The following is a 16,901-nucleotide window of genomic DNA, read 5'->3' as shown; positions in this document are numbered from 1 at the left end:
CAGGAACAGGTGAGTGGAGTTCTGCTTTAATAGATTTTGAAACATCTTAAAGTCAGTGCAACTCACAAGAAAAATCTAGAAGTATTGTAAAAATGACCTGCACATACAAGAGAAAATGAAGTGCTAGGTTTTAGGCAGCAGTGCTAGAAATTTTATGTGCAGATTCCTGAACAGTCAGTGCAGGTTGGGAATTTCACTGCAGGTTTTTCAGCTTGTACATGCGTTGTGTGTGTTTTAAGGCCCTGCAACTACTAAGAGAGTAAACCTGAGGGTGTCACCTGTACACTCAGTATTGGACAGCTTAATGCAGTGCTACTGCCTCTTGAAACAGGGCCTAAAGAAAATCTTAGGATCCAGATAATTTCCATATCATCAAATAGTTGCAAGGAGCCAAACCACATAGAATTTTTCAAGTGACTAGAAACTTATTTTATTAAAGCCCAGTGCAAGTTGGATTTAAGTTAATGATCACCAATTTTCCTTATGTGAGAGCTAGTCTTGCGCAGCAATTAAAGGGTTAAAGTGGAACTATATGTAGTATTTTAAACAAGTTCACATATTCTCTATACAAATTTGGCAAATTCATGTCACAGCCATAGATCTCATTCTTGCAATTCCTGCAAAATATCTACAGCTCCTCGGTCAGAAGCAAAGAGAGAAGCCACCTGAACAGCCAGCTCTACCAGGAGTTCACAGTACAGCCCACGAAGTAGCACAGATGGGCTGGTGATCTCCATGTTCCAGCTTAAACAGGTAGACTTATTGAACTAAATATGCTTTCGACAAATGCTCCCTAAAGAGCTTGAGGCCACAGAGCAGATGAGTATGGAAAAACTGATTGCATCAGAAACACTGCAGCCAATAGGAAATCAAAAACATGATTTCAAAGCCAATCAAAAAAACCAAAACAAACCCAAAAAAGCAAGCATTTATATGTGTGTAGATGTAATAAATATTGCAAAGCACATTTGTCTTTTTTCCCCCAAGTCAGTAAGTATAAAGAAATAACCAATGCACCAAACCATCAGCTTTCTGCAATGAAAATGTCAAAGTCAGCAAAATACCTGCAAGCCAACTGAAGAGAAAGCATTTGCATTGTCAACCAATCACCAGTTGCTTCCAGTTCTATGCAGCCAAATCAAACCCTCTTCAAATTCACAAGTTTGACCTAAATAAGCACCACAGCATGAAAAGCTTCTTTAGAAGTAGGATGTCAAGAGACTTTCTTTAAAATACAAAATAAAATGTGAGACAAAAGGTTTTCATTGGTCAAGTTTGAAAAATTGTCTTCCTTTAGCCAATCAAAAATACACCTTTAGGTTTGTCCTTAATTAACACAGCCCAGCTGAGCAGCGAAAACTTACAGGAATAGATGGCTGTGAGATGCATTCTGAGGGTTGGGCAAAGGGAAACGAAATTACAAAGGAGAAGGAATACCAAGGAACAATTAGGGTGGGCAAAGGAACTTAATAATGCTCAGCCATCCTCCTCCATCTTCAGGAATCTCACTGTCCTCTCCAGTTCTGTGTTGTTCAGGTATCCTGTCGTTACTGTCTTCTGTCTTCTGTCTCTGATCTGGAAAATGCCATCACAACATCCTCAGCACCTGTAATAACAATGGATAGAGGAAAATATGTGCCATAATTACTTCCTTTAAAGAACACCAGGTGGATGGAGCACCCCAACTGTTGTTTTATACTTCCATAAATTCAATAGGAAAGGAAAAAGAGGACAGGAAGAAGAGAAAGCTGTGTTTTCTTCTTTTTGTGGGACTGGAATCTAAAGTGGTCTAAACATTTAATATTTCAACAGTAGATTTAAAATGTTCCTTTGCAAGCCTAAGGAAATCAGTTTGTTTTTAACAAAAACCAAGAATTCCTTGCTTTCACATATTTCTAAGAAGAGAAATTTTTAAAAAATTCACAGGTTTGTCACCACAGACATGTAGAGATAATAATCCCCCCCCGCCCCATAAAGTCTGGCACTGCTTAAGAGACTTCTCAAGCTTCTCTGAAGTATGAGAAACTCAACGGTTCAATAAAACTTTACTGCCTTATGCATCACACTGTCCTTTTCAAGTGACATTTAAATATTCTTTATCTTTACATCTAGATATTCATTACTCTTTGCTTTTAAGAAAAAAAATGGTTTTAATACGCCAGCTGAAATGTTTTTGCTCCCCCTCACCCTGAAAATCACTTAAAACACCCTTTATAAACTAACATGTCTTGCAGACATTCCATTCTCTAATGGAAATGCAATATTTTCTTTCAACCTGAAGGCTTCCATTTGCCCAGGGAACAGATTCAGCTTTGCTAAGTAATGCTTTGATCCCTAGCCTGAAGAAGTCTTTTCCAGAAGAATTCAGTGTGTGGACTTTGTCTCAGTTACTGGATTTTTTTTTTTCTCTCCAATTAAGGCTATCAACTGTGTATAAATACCACCAAAACCCATGTCTCCTAAGCTCAGAAAGATGTTATTACCTTTGTATAACCATCTCTAAGTCTTTGTAAACTTGTGTTGTCTTTCAATTGGGCATTTATAGGAGAAAGACCTCAATGGTTTGAGAATCATGTCTGATAAAGGCTTGTAAAGGTCATTCCATGCTAATCTCTTGTTCTTCAAAAAGATACCTTGAAATCTTCAGAAAAAAACATCAGCTCTCTGGACATCCTAACTATAGAGCATGGTGTAACAGGCACTTAAAGAGAAATGTCTTCAGGACAACATGGAAATAAAAATACATCATACAGTAGTGTCAAAGCAGTGGTTTAAATCAGTATCTCTAGTCTAGACAAGAATTAGAAAATAACCCCGAAGGGTTGAGTGCAGTATTTTTAACTTCTGGTAAAAATTTGATCCCCAAGAAAGTCAGACAAAAGTAAATGCTTTCTTTCATCTGTAGATCCTCTAACAGCATTTATCTAACTGATTAGAAAACATGAGGAATCCTCCAGTCACTGCCTATGCAATTTCTAAAAATTATTTCCTCCATTCAAATGATCTTAAGTGTTTAAGTGCAACAGATGATTCACAATGAGCATTTTGGCCTTCATCAATTAATTCAGTCTGCTTGGGATCATTTTGCTTAATAAGTTTTTCTTCAAAGCTTCTATTAAGGGATCAGGCAACAAAGTAGGAAATGACAAAAGCAGCGCTGCCTGCCTGCCCCATTCAGGTAACTGATCAGCTCCACAGGATTCTCTTACTGGGCTTTGGAAAGTTCAAATTCAACTTGGATGGAGCAGCAGCATATAAAAATTCTCCAGTTTTTTACTTGAAGCATATCAAGAAGCAGATTTCAGCTTTGTGCCCCAAGCAACTTCTGCCTATACACCTGCATACAAGGTAAAAGAAGGAGGACTAATAAAAATTCCTCATCTGTTACATGAATTCAATTTCTCAGTTATCTAATTTGCTCTTTAGCTGCAATAGAGAAGGAAAAGTGGCCAAAAAACAGGGAAGAGAAGGTTGTAAATTCCCCCTTGCTAATATTCTTAAAAACTAAATCAATGCTTATGAAATGCAACTACATTTATTTTTATACACTTCACAATTTATATGCTATACTCAAAGGAGGAAATATTAAGGACCAAGCAGTAGTTTGTTTTTCATATGTAGGACCCATATCTCATAGAACTACATCAAAAACTGCTCTGATGCTCCCTCTTGCCAACATTCAGAAGCCCTGCAGTCATCTCCCTTTTCATCTTCTCCACAAACTGTTTTTTCCTTGATCAAAACAGAAATGATATACAGCAGTAGGATCCAGCTCTGAATTAACAAGTTGCCATGTTGATTGTATTTTTTTTTCAAATGCATGAGAACTACTAGCCTCTACAAAAAGAAGGATTTTATTTGCAAAGATTCTAAAGAACACTTCTATGCTAAAAAGAGGAGGGAGTAGTTAATGACACTTGGAAGCATTAAGAAAGTGCACATAAAGCACAACCTATGCCTCCGTATTTTATTTGCTGTGCAAGTCCAGAGCAGCTGGAGTAGCCTAGCAACTGCAAAATCACAGATGACATCACATTAGCACAAGAGATGAGCTGGATTACTTAACAGATGTTGATTATTTTCCTGGTGTCTCCTCTTCCTACAGTCTAAAAATGAAAAAAATTCTTACAAGCATCCTTACAAGTTTCATGCAGAAAAGGAAATTTCATTCCAGATCATCACACAACCCATAAACACACAGGTCAGTATGTCTGCCTGTCCCAAACAATTCTGCTTTCAGCACTGTTCCTGTGCACAGCCTCCTGTGCCGAGCACGCAGCCCTCTAAAACACATGATGAGCAGAAATAGCTCCTGGCACAAAGGATACTGGGAATTCTGCAGTTCATTTTGCCTTTCACAATCAAAATAGCTGTCGCTGAAGAGCGGGTTCACACTCAGCTAGCTCCTGTTCTCATTTTCTAGGCTCACCTGGCACAGCTTCAATACCACTGTCACTGTTAATCTGGACTTCTGAGAACTTGCCATTTGCCTGGACTCCGAATAGGAAAAGAGAAGGGAGTACAAGAAATACAGCTTGTCAACACAACAGGGAAACACAAAAAGCCAAATTTTAAATCAGTGTTCTATTGGAGGAAAAGGCAAGAGTACAATAAAGAATACAATATAAAAGCGTGGAAAAGTGATTGAATACCTCTAGTATTACTGAATTATTTTTACATGCATCCTAAAGGAAGAAGTAGAAAAGTGGATGGAGAATGGGTCTAGAATTCAAGGTTTCAGTCTTTCACAGCCAAATGCCCTTGTTTTACTGCCAATGTAATTACAGCAAGCACAGTTTTAAAGTTAACTGAATTCGGGACCAAAGTGCATTTTTTTAATTTTATTTTTTTAAATCACAACAGCATCAAAAAGCATTCTTCCTCTCTGATGTTCTTTGGCACTTTACAATACATAGTTTTGCATACGGTACGTTTAAGATCAAGATGGGCAATCAGTACAAGAACCAAGGTGGGTAAACAATTCATTAAGGAAAGATTATGAATTGTGTTTGAAAGGATAATCATTGGGCTGATAAGAAGATTATGACTGCACTTTCTCAATGGTTGGCCTTTGCACCAATTTTACTTAATACTTTTATAAATGATCCAGGAACAGAAAAATAGTCATATACTACAAAATCTGATGGCAATACAAAGTTATAAAGTCCCATCAAAACACCAAGGAGCAGCAAGACAATACACAGGAATGAACAGGATAGCAATGAAGACCAGAGGTGGCAAAAGGGGTTTAGCTATTCATTTTAAAAAGGAACAACAACAAAAAAAATCAAGATTTGAAGTGATATATTTTTATATCCCATAGACTTTAAACAAGATTAGTAAAAAACAGATTTTATACACAATTCTTCAGAGTTTTATTTCCTGCTCCCTCCTCAGTTCCTTTTGTTATTTGTTAGACCTGCCAATGTTTTAATTTGCAGGAATTAAATGCAAGTCAGCATTTGCAAAAGCCTCAAGCAATTGCCTTTAAAAAGCCAATTTGATCTATCAAATAAAAGACAGGAATACCTTCCAGGTAGACAAGTAAGTGGGTGGGTAACTCAAGTGCACAGCACCCAACAAAACAACAACTTGCAGTAAAGACTCAAGCCTATGCCAATGTCTTTTATCCTCACATTAAAGATGCAATTTTATCCTTAGTGAGGTGATACATTATTCCAAAGAGGAAGACATCCTTTGTGCAAACAACAGTAGCCATGTAGAAAGTTCTTGCAGGCTATCAAATCTGATGCTAGCATGAAGTTATGAGTACAGGACCATCTACTTCACACTGAAACAATGTCAGCCCAGTCACTTTCGATACACGTATCACTGCCCTTTGGGTACTGCACCTTGTGGCCTTACTTTATAGTCACTAAAAAAAAGAGAGAGTTTATTATTCAGCACTTCTCCCATTCTTCACAAGCACTGTGACTTTTGACTGGGATATAAAAGGCAATAATAATTCCCAGATCCAGAACTAGTGTGCTCAGGGGACTTGCAAAAAGGGAAGATACCTTCGTGTCTGTAAACCAAGTAGTTAGTTATAACAACGTCACAACCTCTTGAAGGGCAGGAAGTCCTATGGATTTTAGCTGAGCAATTCAATGGTCTGAAAAAGAATGGAAAACTTCTCTGCCAAACTGGACTAAGGGTAAGAGCACAGTATGCAAACGAAAGGGATACTCTCATCAGTGCTTTCAACCTTCCAGAAGCCACTTATGGAGCATGATTATTTCTGAAGACTTCCCATGTCAAAAAAACCCGAGTGACATTTGTCCAGAAACAGGTCATCCACATCCACATTTCTCAGCACAAAAGCAGGTTTTGTTCAAGTCCAGTCCTACAACCCAAACTATCCAGAGCTAAATGAAACTAATCTAACAAGTCTGCTCATTAAGCAATTCCACAGCCGCCTGTGCTCATGTACAAACGTTTCCAGAGAAAAGAGCAGGGGTTTCCATGTGGTGAAAGGAAAGCAGGGATTCAAGAACTAGTGAATAGAGCCTCTGCTACAGTCCCACTTGGCTCCCACAACGGATGTTTTCTTTCTAATCAAGTAAAAAAAAATAATTAAAAAGCAGAGCACAGGTTATAAAGTTAAGCTACACATTGCCAAAAGTCTGCAACTAAGACAATAGGACGGTGAACCACGTTTACTTTTAGCACATCCTTCACTGCACTTTGCACTTCCAGTAATTAATGTATAGAACAATGAAAAAGGCACACTTATACCTGACCTTCTACCTTCTATATATACAGCTTCTCCCTCTGCATTTATCCCTTTTCTGGTCACACATTTCTACACTGAAATAGACTTACACATACCCAACAAAATATTCCCCATCTTCTTTCAGGAGCAAAGCATTAATTAACACCAACTTTCAGACACGCAAATACTTAACCTACTTCTTCTGCCTTACACTTTCCCACCCTCATCTTTCCTAGAAATTAACAATAATTAACTGGTAGGTCTATGTCCTATCTTAAAACGCAATATGGACAGTCTTACCCCACAGACTTTCCAAAAAATCCTGCTGCAATTATATTCTAATTGCAGTTGTTTGGATTGCTGAATTTTGTAGTTCTTTTACACCACTTCGACTTCAGTCTTAGCAAGCTAAGATGATATGAAGGTCAAATGACTTTACAGCTGTAAAGACTGCAGATAGCCCCTGAGCTCAGCACATGCAGCTGCTAATCAGCTCACCTAACTTTCAGAAAATTTCACCAAGATGACTGAATGCTTTCCACAGAAGTATTCAGCTACAGTGACATCAAGCCATCAGGGTACAAACTGGATTAAAACCACACTACCTTAACACAAAGGAAGATGATAACTAAAGCAACTAACCACCACTATTTCCAAGTGTTCTTTGAACCAGGAATAGATTTGTTTGTAGTCACCTGCAATATTACCTAAACTCAAAAAGCCTTTAGAAATCAGAAGTTTAAGTCTGTCATGAATGTCTGAAGACTGACAAATTTTAAAAAAAAAATTTCCTCAAAATCTTTGCGTACACACATTTCTTCAATCACTTCCCAGCAATTATCTTCTAAACAACCTTTCTCTGAAATTCCCAGTACTAGGATCCTAGTCTGGCACTCTAAAGACACAACATGCACTGCTGAGAGGAGGAGCACACTAAATCAAACCCTGTGTTCAAAAGAATAAAGCCACACTGAGAAGAGGTCTATCTCCATTTATCTACCACTATCTGATATTTCATAAGCATGGTCGCCCTCCTAACTCCACAAGCAGCCTGGGTTCATTTTTAATGCCCTACCACCTAGAGAACGTGTCTAACCTAGCTGAGGCATGTGTTTGCATCTTGGCTTTGCCCTCCCCAAGGGACCAGCTTCCTTCAAGAACCAGCACGACATTCCTGTTGCTATAGGAACAACAGAGCTGTAATCACCAAGGTCTTGGTATAATTCACATATCATGCTCACTAGCTGCACCGCTTCCATTTACAGATTTGCCAGAGCAGCCGACTTAAGAAAGCCAAGTGCTAGCCTACCATTTAGAAATGTAAGTAATGGGGAAACAGGAAACATGGTTTTTATGCAGGAGATGCTTCTGTGCATATAGCTTCCTGAAAGGCATTTTGCTTGTATTCAAAATATGTGAGAAAGCCTTAATTTCATCATTTCAAGCTCAAGAAACCTAATGAGTCTGAGCTGTGTTAGTTCTTGCTGCAATGCAGGGAAAACAACTAATATGTTAGTATCTCAAAACAGTTCACATTCACTTTCTAGCATATACACTGGTTGAACAGAGATGTCTTTGGGTTCCTCAGTTATTCCTGGAGCCATAAAAACAACAAGCAACTCATAGATGTCAGCTAAAAAGCTCCTTGAGTAAAGAAAAATGCCCTATATTTTGCACTTTCATATAAGTGTTTGATCATAATAGCAATGATCCAGAAATAAAATGGTTATTAAATAAATGTGAGCATAATTTTAATGCTTAGTCTCTTAATACTAAATTCAAGTATTTAGTATTTCAGCCTAGAGTTTTGTAACTATTGTTCAGGCTTTCCTGGGTTACTGAGACCTTACCCCTTCTGCTAGCAGTTCACCTTTCAATGGGTAATAAAGTATTTTTAATACATTAGATAAGCCTTGTAACTGTCATGGATGCAACACAACTGTCTGGATCAGCTGAAGAAAAGAACGGGTGAACAGCCCGAAGTATTTATAGAAAGAGCTAAAATATCAAGCTATGAACACATGAATGTATACAATGGAGATGCTTCAAGAATGAGGGTGTTCCAAATGTACATTTCAAATGTAAAGGGAGATCTGCAAACAATCCTAAACCATTTTGTATGACTGAACTGATGAATTCCTTTGGATAGCAAGATGGGAAATAAAAAGGTAGAGAGTTTAATTTCTCCTTTTCCTATAAAAATAAGCGCAAACTGAAGGGAAGTCTTAAGACTTCAGGCTTGCTTGCTTAAAAATTACAGATGTATTCTAAGATGTTTCTTGATCAAAATTAGTACCTAACTTCTATTGCTGAACCCTAAGATAGTGAGCAGAGTATCATGAAAGGACTTTAAATGTCAGAGATACTGTTATTAATAGTGGCTCACTGAAGGTTCGTGGCACAAGCACTTGAATTGAGCAGGAACAAGTGTAAACTGCTTCCTTCAATGCACTGTAAGATTGCTGCAAATATATATTGGACACATAGGTTGCAGTGACTCCCTGTGGTCAGACAAATAGACTCAACAAAGAAGTGGAGGGGTCTTTATCACAAACCATAGCAGGGAGCACCATGTGGTGATAAGCTCAGCAGTGCTACCTCAGGTAAATTACTATGAGGCCACCAGCCAGCTGTTCTAAGACAGTATTTTATGGATGCACAACAAAGAAAAGCATAAAAATTGAAATAGAGACTGTGAAATAGTTACAAAATTCTGAGCCATCCATCCTCTATACTCTTCTTTTTAAAAAAAAATAAAAATCCAGAAACAAAACAACCTTCCTGTAATTGTGGAGCCAGACTACAGCATCTTGAAGTGACCCACACCAATCTGCAGGTCTATAACAAAGCTTTCAGAGTGTTAAGGTCAAGAATGTCGTTCCCTTTTTTACATGGGGGTATGAAATTAGCTTTTGTTTTTGTGTGCCTGCTGAAGGAATATGACTCTAAAGATAGGTCTGGGACAAGTTAGACTGAGAGCAATCTGTCCTTCTAATGGAAGAAAAGATTGTGAAATCCACTAACATACTAACTCTTTGTAAGTTACTCCTTAAATAACACACCTTTTAGTTGTTGCATAAGGCAAGTTCATAAAGACAAAAAAAAAAAGAAAAATCCTCTAGAGGAGATTAAATGAAAACAGAGAAAAGTAGGGAAGAAAATTTCTCTAAGCAATCCTGAAGAACACAAAACGTTGAACTACCTCAGCTTGTGGGCTTGGGACGGGGTTTTCAGCACAAGATAATGCCATCTAGTGGAGATGGAACCTCCCTTAAACTGGCAAATTGGACACTATGCAATTTGTGTTCTCCATCTCCAACACTTCCATAATCGACCCTTCCTGTTTCACCAATACCAGATACAGCAAAAGGTTCAGACAGACTGAAATGATTGCTGTTGTGTGAGCCACTAAACCTAAGAGCAAAGAGGAACATTATCATAACTGACTGTTATAAATCTGGAGAGATCCCTAAGGAAATCAAACTCCTTAGCAGTAATTTATAGCTGCTTAGGTCTACACAGCATACTACAGCATCGCCTTTCTCCAAAGATAAAAGTATTTGTCTAGGTTTCCTCATTTTCATTTGTTCTTCATGCTGTTCACTATTTAATCTGTAGAGATGGCATACCTGATTATGAAAAGAACCAACAACCTTTCCCACTTCTCTAAATATTTAACTACTTTCTTTCTTTGTTCTTTTTTCCCCTACCATGAAAATATCTTAATGGCCACATCACCAGCTTAATTATAATTTGAGAGGATTGAAGGTAGAGTGTGGGGTCAAGTCTCCCAGGAAAGACAGCAGTGTCTCAGATTAGATCAAAGTAAGCATCAACTTGGAGGACTTCACTTCCCTATGGACAAAGTTTTAAGAATCTTCAAGGACTTTAAGAAAATTTTAACAGAGAAATCAGCATCTGTTCAAATATGGGACAAAGACAACTTTTTGAACAGTGTACGAAACACATTTCCTGTATGACTAAGCAACTGTTGGTCTCTCTTTTGATTACATTTAAAAGTTATGCTAAAATTCAATTTTTTGAGTCTCCAAAGCCCTTTGCAAAGTGAGAAAATATAATTTTACAGATAATAAAACCAGACAGTTTAGACAAGAAAGTTAGATCAGGCTGTGCAGGAGCACAGCTGCACAAAGTATCTGTGTCCCCTGGCTGGACTTACGTTTTTATTCTCTCTTCCTTGCCAAGTGCAGGTAATTCAGCATCTATTTTCAGTGTGAGAAATGTAGTTACTTTAGGAATAATGCTGAAAAATGCCAACTGCAACTAAGACATCTTTCTTAACTGAATATGTCTACCTCTGTTTTAGATGAGAAACTAGCAAATTTTCACTTTAGACTGGCAAAAAAAATTTAATAATTCTGAGCCAAAATATACAAGTATATCTATCTCCATCAATCCCCCAGCTATGTGAGGAATGAACACACAGGCTTAAAACTGAAGAGCAAGTTTGTGCAGGTTGTGTTTCTAATGGTTTGCTAAATGTCTTAGATCTATATTAAATTTCTGCTCAACTCAGTTCTTTCTGGCATACGAGTCTTACAATTTTCCTTCAATACCAAATCCTACATTATGAATGTGATCTGGCAGGAGGCCTATGAAGGGGAGAAAAAAAAATTCAGAAAGAAACATTCAGGTTCAGAAGAGATTAGTAGATTCAGAGTAGCGCCACACAATTGTTTACCAAGACTTCAGCAAAGAATTCACAGAAGCAGCATGTACTTCATCCCCTGAATGGGAATCTAAACAAACCAAAGCAGCTTTGTAAACTTATTTCATGTCTACTACCTCTGTTAAGGAATTAAGTACATTGTACAAATTAAGAAATGCAATGGGAAACAAATTCCTCCTATTGCTAAACTTTCCCTCTTACTGGGCTGAAACACTAACATTGCACTTTACTTCCACATTCATGGAAATGTGAAAAATAAAAGATGCTGTTCGATGATTAAATTTTATTTTGTGAGAAAAGTGTTATCAAGCAACTAGAGTCATAATAACTACATTATTATATGCATAACAAATTGCTTTTGTACCTTAGAGATCTGTATCTACTTCACATTTTGTTTTGTTATAAAACTCCCAGTTTGAAGCGCACACAGAAAGTGCTTGCCATCCCCAGTCTTGCTGCTTTTTAAGCACAGATGTCCAGTTTAAGAATAAATATAAAAATTCAGACGGAAGTCATCTTATGCAGTTGATCCAAACTGAACAGAGTAAGACACACTGAGAACTAGAGGAACCTATGCATACCTGAATTTAACTTCACCTATAGCAAAATATCAGCCAGGTTAAAACTTATTTCTATTTAACGTATTACAAAGAGTAGGAAGCTATAGACATTCATTCAGTTCACAGGACTTTGGCTATCAATGTTTCGAGTTATCATGGAGAGTAAGATGTTTAAAAAAGTTCTTCATCCAAATCTTAGGTATAGCCAAGACTGACTTGACTTGTGAAAATAAACTCACCTATTGAACAGTACACACTAGTTCTCATCCAAAGACTGCAGCAGGCAATGACTTGCATATCCCAGTTTGCAGGATGGTTTTAAATAGGTCGCATATTATTACAGAAATACAGGAACCTACACTTGGTATTTTCCAAAACTGTTCTCACAGATTAAATAAACACAAGCAAACAAACCCAGTACTCACCCTGATCAATTGAGTGTTGAGGAAGCTGGCTAAGCTGGCTATTCACTACACCTGCATACGTGCGCAAGAACTCCTCTTCACTAGCAGTCAGCTGCAAATGTACAAAGAGTCAGTCAGCAAAAAGGAAAATGAAGAAAGACTGAAAATATTATCTCCCACTTTCCAATAAGAAACATCACAGTTGCCTCTATTCTATTCTTCAACAGATTAATCTAACTGCTATGTGTGCAAACTAAACCATCAGCAAGGACACAGCAACAAACTGGTACATCGTGCATTCATGGAGATATTCAAAGCCACCTTAAAACAGTTGTTTTATTTTGCTAGTTTTCCAATAATTAAAAACCTCACTGTACATAGAGAAATGTATCAGATGCTCAGATTTAGTTTCAGGCATCACAAGCCTCAATATTTAAGCAAAAATCAATTGTGTTTAATTGCAGATAATGGTTAAATTAATGATAGCTAAAACAATTCAGTGATAAAACCATCCCATAATTTTCCAGACAAAATTATGTCTGGAAAGCCACAAAATATGACTATGACAGTGCATCTTACATTTGATCCCATCTTCCTCAGCATGAGTAGGACTCTCACTTTCTGCTGAATATACATCTCCTCCGGACTCTTTCCGGGGACACCCTCACGGTTCATTCCCCTCCTGCCAGCTCCTGGATTTCCTGAAGATATAAGACCAGAAAAAGACAAACTAAAAGAGATAACAGGGCATAATAGGAAAGTTTAATTTTCAAGCTGCCTATTTTTTACCAGTTGGTAGACCATTTAATAGCCTGGTAGAGTAAGGAATCACATGCTTCATCAGAGAAATCCTTAAAAATCTGAACAGCTGAATTGGGCTTTACATATGCAACTCCAACACTGAAAGAGGCTGATGTTCACATCCCTGCTAGCTCATTATCTATTGTTATACACTGCATGAGTAGAAAAAGAGAATTCTAACAACTAGATGAAAGAATCACCCTGACAGAAGAGACCGTGGTTCTGATTTTTTTTCCCATAAATAAGCACAACCAGTATGAAAACAGGATGCAGAATGCACAGCCATCAAACCTGCAGTGGCTAAACAAAAGCTGGTTGAAACCTAAACTTTTAAGTCTCTCATCTCTCTTTTTTCTTTTTCCTTTTTATATCATATAAAAAAAGGCCACTGCAGTTTGGTAAGAGTTAATAAAATTTATAAAATTGTTTTGGAGAGAGAAAGAATTGCTAAGAGGAGCAGGGAAGGAGTAGCACTTATCATCCTTTCTCACTGAATTTAAAAGCTGAAGTTTTGCTTTTTTATTTTAATAAAAAATAATTATGTGATGGAATAAACAGACTATGTTATCTATATTCTATAGTGCAGAGCATGATTACACTTTGCTGAGTATTTGGTAATCACTGAAGTTCCACAATAGGGTGTTTACCAAGACAAAAAAAAGTTCAGGCATACTCTTCAGCCACTATTAAAAATCATCTTGGACCATGTTTATTAAGTCAACAATAGTAAGAACCTTAACTTCAAATTTAGAAAATAATGGTGCTTTAAATAAAACACTAGTACAGCTGTATAACAAACTCAACTAACCTCTTAGAAGTAGTGTGTGTTGGAGAAACATAACCCCTGCTAAGGAATCAGTGGATGGAGGTGTAAACCAGTCAAACACCCTTCTGCCATGTGCAGCTCGGAGAATCAGCTCCAGAACAGTTCTCTGATTAGTTTTCATTCACAGGACTGGGTCTGGTCCTCTAATAAACTAGAAATCTGCTCCCCTGAACCTTAGTAGCCAAGGATATACACTACACAAGGCATGCTTAGTGAAGACTCTATCACAGCAGGTTCAAACACACTCTTCTCCATGTGAAGTGTTCCCATAGTCTTTACCAACCTCTCCCATCACTTTATTTTCATTATTACTTTTAAGGGAAAGTAATCTGGGTGTGGAAACAGTTTAAAATTACACATAGGCCCTCCTGAGTGAGTCAGAAGTAATGCAAACTTCGGTAGCAGCTGCTGGGATGGGCTTCACCACCCACATTACTCAGGATAAAGATAACAGTAGTAAAAAGTGCAGAAAGTTCTATCACCAGTCCTACTTGAAGGAGTTTCCAGTGGGAAGATTTGCATTACACTGGTTTGCTACAGATTGTTCTGCTTGGAAACCTGCAGCCTGCAAATGTGCAAGGTGATTTTTTTTTGTTTTGTTATAATCAGTAAACTGCTTTCTGAAGGGGGAATAAAATGATCCCATGTTTTTGAGTAGTGCCAACTCCAGTAAATAGATTGGATTATGTTACTAAGCATATACTCCACAGTGCAATTTACTGAGTGCTAACAAGTTACGTCAATAGTAACGCAATGAAAAGAATAAGACAGTGAGCAAGAGACATTAAGTTATGCACATCCAGAGACTGACAGAACAATAAATATTTATCAAGATACCAAGTCTGAAAGGTTGTGACTGGTTCTTAATGTTATACTAATACATTTTTTAAAAAATATTGTTAGTTGAAGAGGGAAGGTACTGTACTAGTAGCCAAAGAAATCAACTTAGAAAAGAAAAAGGTTAACAGCAAAAACCTGAAATGTCATAGAATGGTTTGGGTTGGAAGGGATCTTAAAGCTCATCCAGTTCCAACCCCCCTGCCATCAGCAGGACACCTTCCACTAGACCAGGTTGCTCAAACCTTCCATGTGTCATAACACATCTATCGTTTAAAAATGGAACAAATGAGATGGGCTATCTATCAATAGGTGGCACCATACACAAGCACCAAGGAAATGCCACAGCTGCCCCATGCCAGCTAGGGAGCCCACATTTCAGCATTCCTCTAAAAATCAGGTATTACAAGAGATTTGTAGTCTATATATATCATTATTCATTGTTTTCCACCATAATAATTTTGTGCTTTGCTCTTCATACACTGCACAATCATTCTGGGTGACAGCTTCAGCCACCACAGCTTTTCCTACTTGATGGCATCAAAAGTAGAAAGACAGAAGTATTGAGACAGTACTGAGACCCCAGCATGAAAAACTTTAACATATCTCTGTTCCTGTTACATGAAGCTTTTCTAAGAGATGGTTTAGGATGACAATACCACCCAGCACATATTACGTCAGTAAATTTTCACAACCATTTACAAAGTTAGTCTATGCCCAGAAGACAGCAACAATCCATCTTTATGAAGGATTGAAAAACCTTATCAAAGTACTTATCAACTTTGCTTTCTCAAGAAATCTACATTAATATGCCATACATAACAAAATGTTACTTAAGCAGAATCTCCCTAACCCTACAAGTCTTTCTGGCACATAGATGAAGCAGTTATCCCCCTGTCCCCAAGCAATAAAACATCAGAGATTTCCCTGCCAACGTACCTGCTTCTAAAAACCACAGAAGATCAGATAACCCACGTGTTCAGTCCCGATTAATGATCGTAGCTGGAAAAAATGTATGAGGAAGCTGCCCTGTGAAAACAAATGAGCAAAGCATTACAGAAGCATACAAAGCTGAAAAACAGAAAGACCCTTCCTTCAATATACTTTGAATCACAGTCTGCTTTAGAACACAGTCTAGCCAAAACTCATAAGACTGTAGGTTTGTATGGAGTTTGCAGATCCTTTTTATTTTTAAAGAATAAGTTTATTAAAGGTCAAGTCACTCTTAATCTGCACAATTTACACCCTGACCATACCGATGACATTCCCAATCATTTGAGAATGGAACACATTCAAGCTTTGCATTCTTTAAGAAGCTTTCAGCATAAAACCCAACTCCCTGAAAAAAACAAACATCATAACATGTAATTTCTTCTAGTATATATAAAAAAAAAAAGGCATAGCTTACCAAAGAGTCAGGAAAACTAGGGAGAAATGTAAAGCATGCTGATCTTGACCAAAATTATTGTTTTCAACTATGCATATGTTATCTGAATATAGCAATTACAAAGACCAGCACTTGAAAGCTGGGCTGGAAAACCCTTTGCGCACAGATTTTTCAGACCAACCTCATTGTTCAGTCACCAAAAGCTAAACAGCTTTTTTTAGACTCGTGACATATTTCTGAACATATTTTACAACTGACACTGGGTATCAGGGCATGGCAAGAATTTATAACTCTTCCTATCCATCACATTAGCCTCTAAGACAAGCAGCTCACTCTCACACATGAAGTGACAGTTCAAGTCCTCTGTAATGTACAATGAAATAGCAAGTGCCTGCTACTCAGGACAGCATCACAGCTAGAATTAATTAACAATTAACAGCATAAGTTGCTGTACTTAATTAAGAGTTTCGGATTAGGGAAGACATGCATACCTGCACCATTTGTTAATAAAGTCCAGCTTAAATTTACCAAACATACTTGGTTTATTTTGGTGGTCAACAAGCAAAGGCAGATCTACACAAACTCAATTTCTTTCTTTCATGGCAGTTCACCACCCCATGTAGAAGTCACTACTAGCAGGAAAACAAGACAGGAGTATCTAGAGCTACTCAACTGTTCTGTACA

The 16,901-nt window shown here is 37.6% G+C and overlaps 1 protein-coding gene across 1 annotated transcript; it reads right to left on the bottom strand.

Moving 5' to 3' along the window:
* Window positions 1–457: 457 nt before the first annotated feature.
* On the bottom strand, window positions 458–15,797 carry CTNNBIP1 (catenin beta interacting protein 1). The gene is made up of 4 exons (XM_010172325.2): window positions 15,770–15,797; window positions 12,946–13,067; window positions 12,388–12,478; window positions 458–1,606 (listed from the first exon to the last, which is right to left on the bottom strand). The coding sequence occupies exons 2-4, from the start codon at window positions 13,039–13,041 to the stop codon at window positions 1,548–1,550; spliced, it is 246 nt and encodes an 81-aa protein (XP_010170627.1). The 5' UTR covers window positions 13,042–13,067; window positions 15,770–15,797; the 3' UTR covers window positions 458–1,547.
* Between the last annotated feature and the right edge of the window lie 1,104 nt (window positions 15,798–16,901).

This window comes from Antrostomus carolinensis, unplaced genomic scaffold (genome assembly GCF_000700745.2).
Source record: "Antrostomus carolinensis isolate BGI_N321 unplaced genomic scaffold, ASM70074v2 scaffold35517, whole genome shotgun sequence".
NCBI classification, from domain to species: Eukaryota; Metazoa; Chordata; class Aves; order Caprimulgiformes; family Caprimulgidae; genus Antrostomus; species Antrostomus carolinensis.
The sequence above is the reverse complement of the archived record's forward strand: the minus strand, read 5'-3'. Positions and strand labels throughout refer to the sequence as shown.

Coding starts and splice junctions, on each gene's coding strand:
- CTNNBIP1 (XM_010172325.2), bottom strand. CDS start 13,041: ATGAACCGTGAGGGTGTCCCCGGAAAGAGTCCGGAGGAGATGTATATT. Junction 12,479..12,945: donor TGAGGAAGATGGGATCAAAT/GTAAGATGCACT, acceptor GTACATTTGCAG/CTGACTGCTAGTGAAGAGGA. Junction 1,607..12,387: donor TCAACACTCAATTGATCAGG/GTGAGTACTGGG, acceptor TTGTTATTACAG/GTGCTGAGGATGTTGTGATG.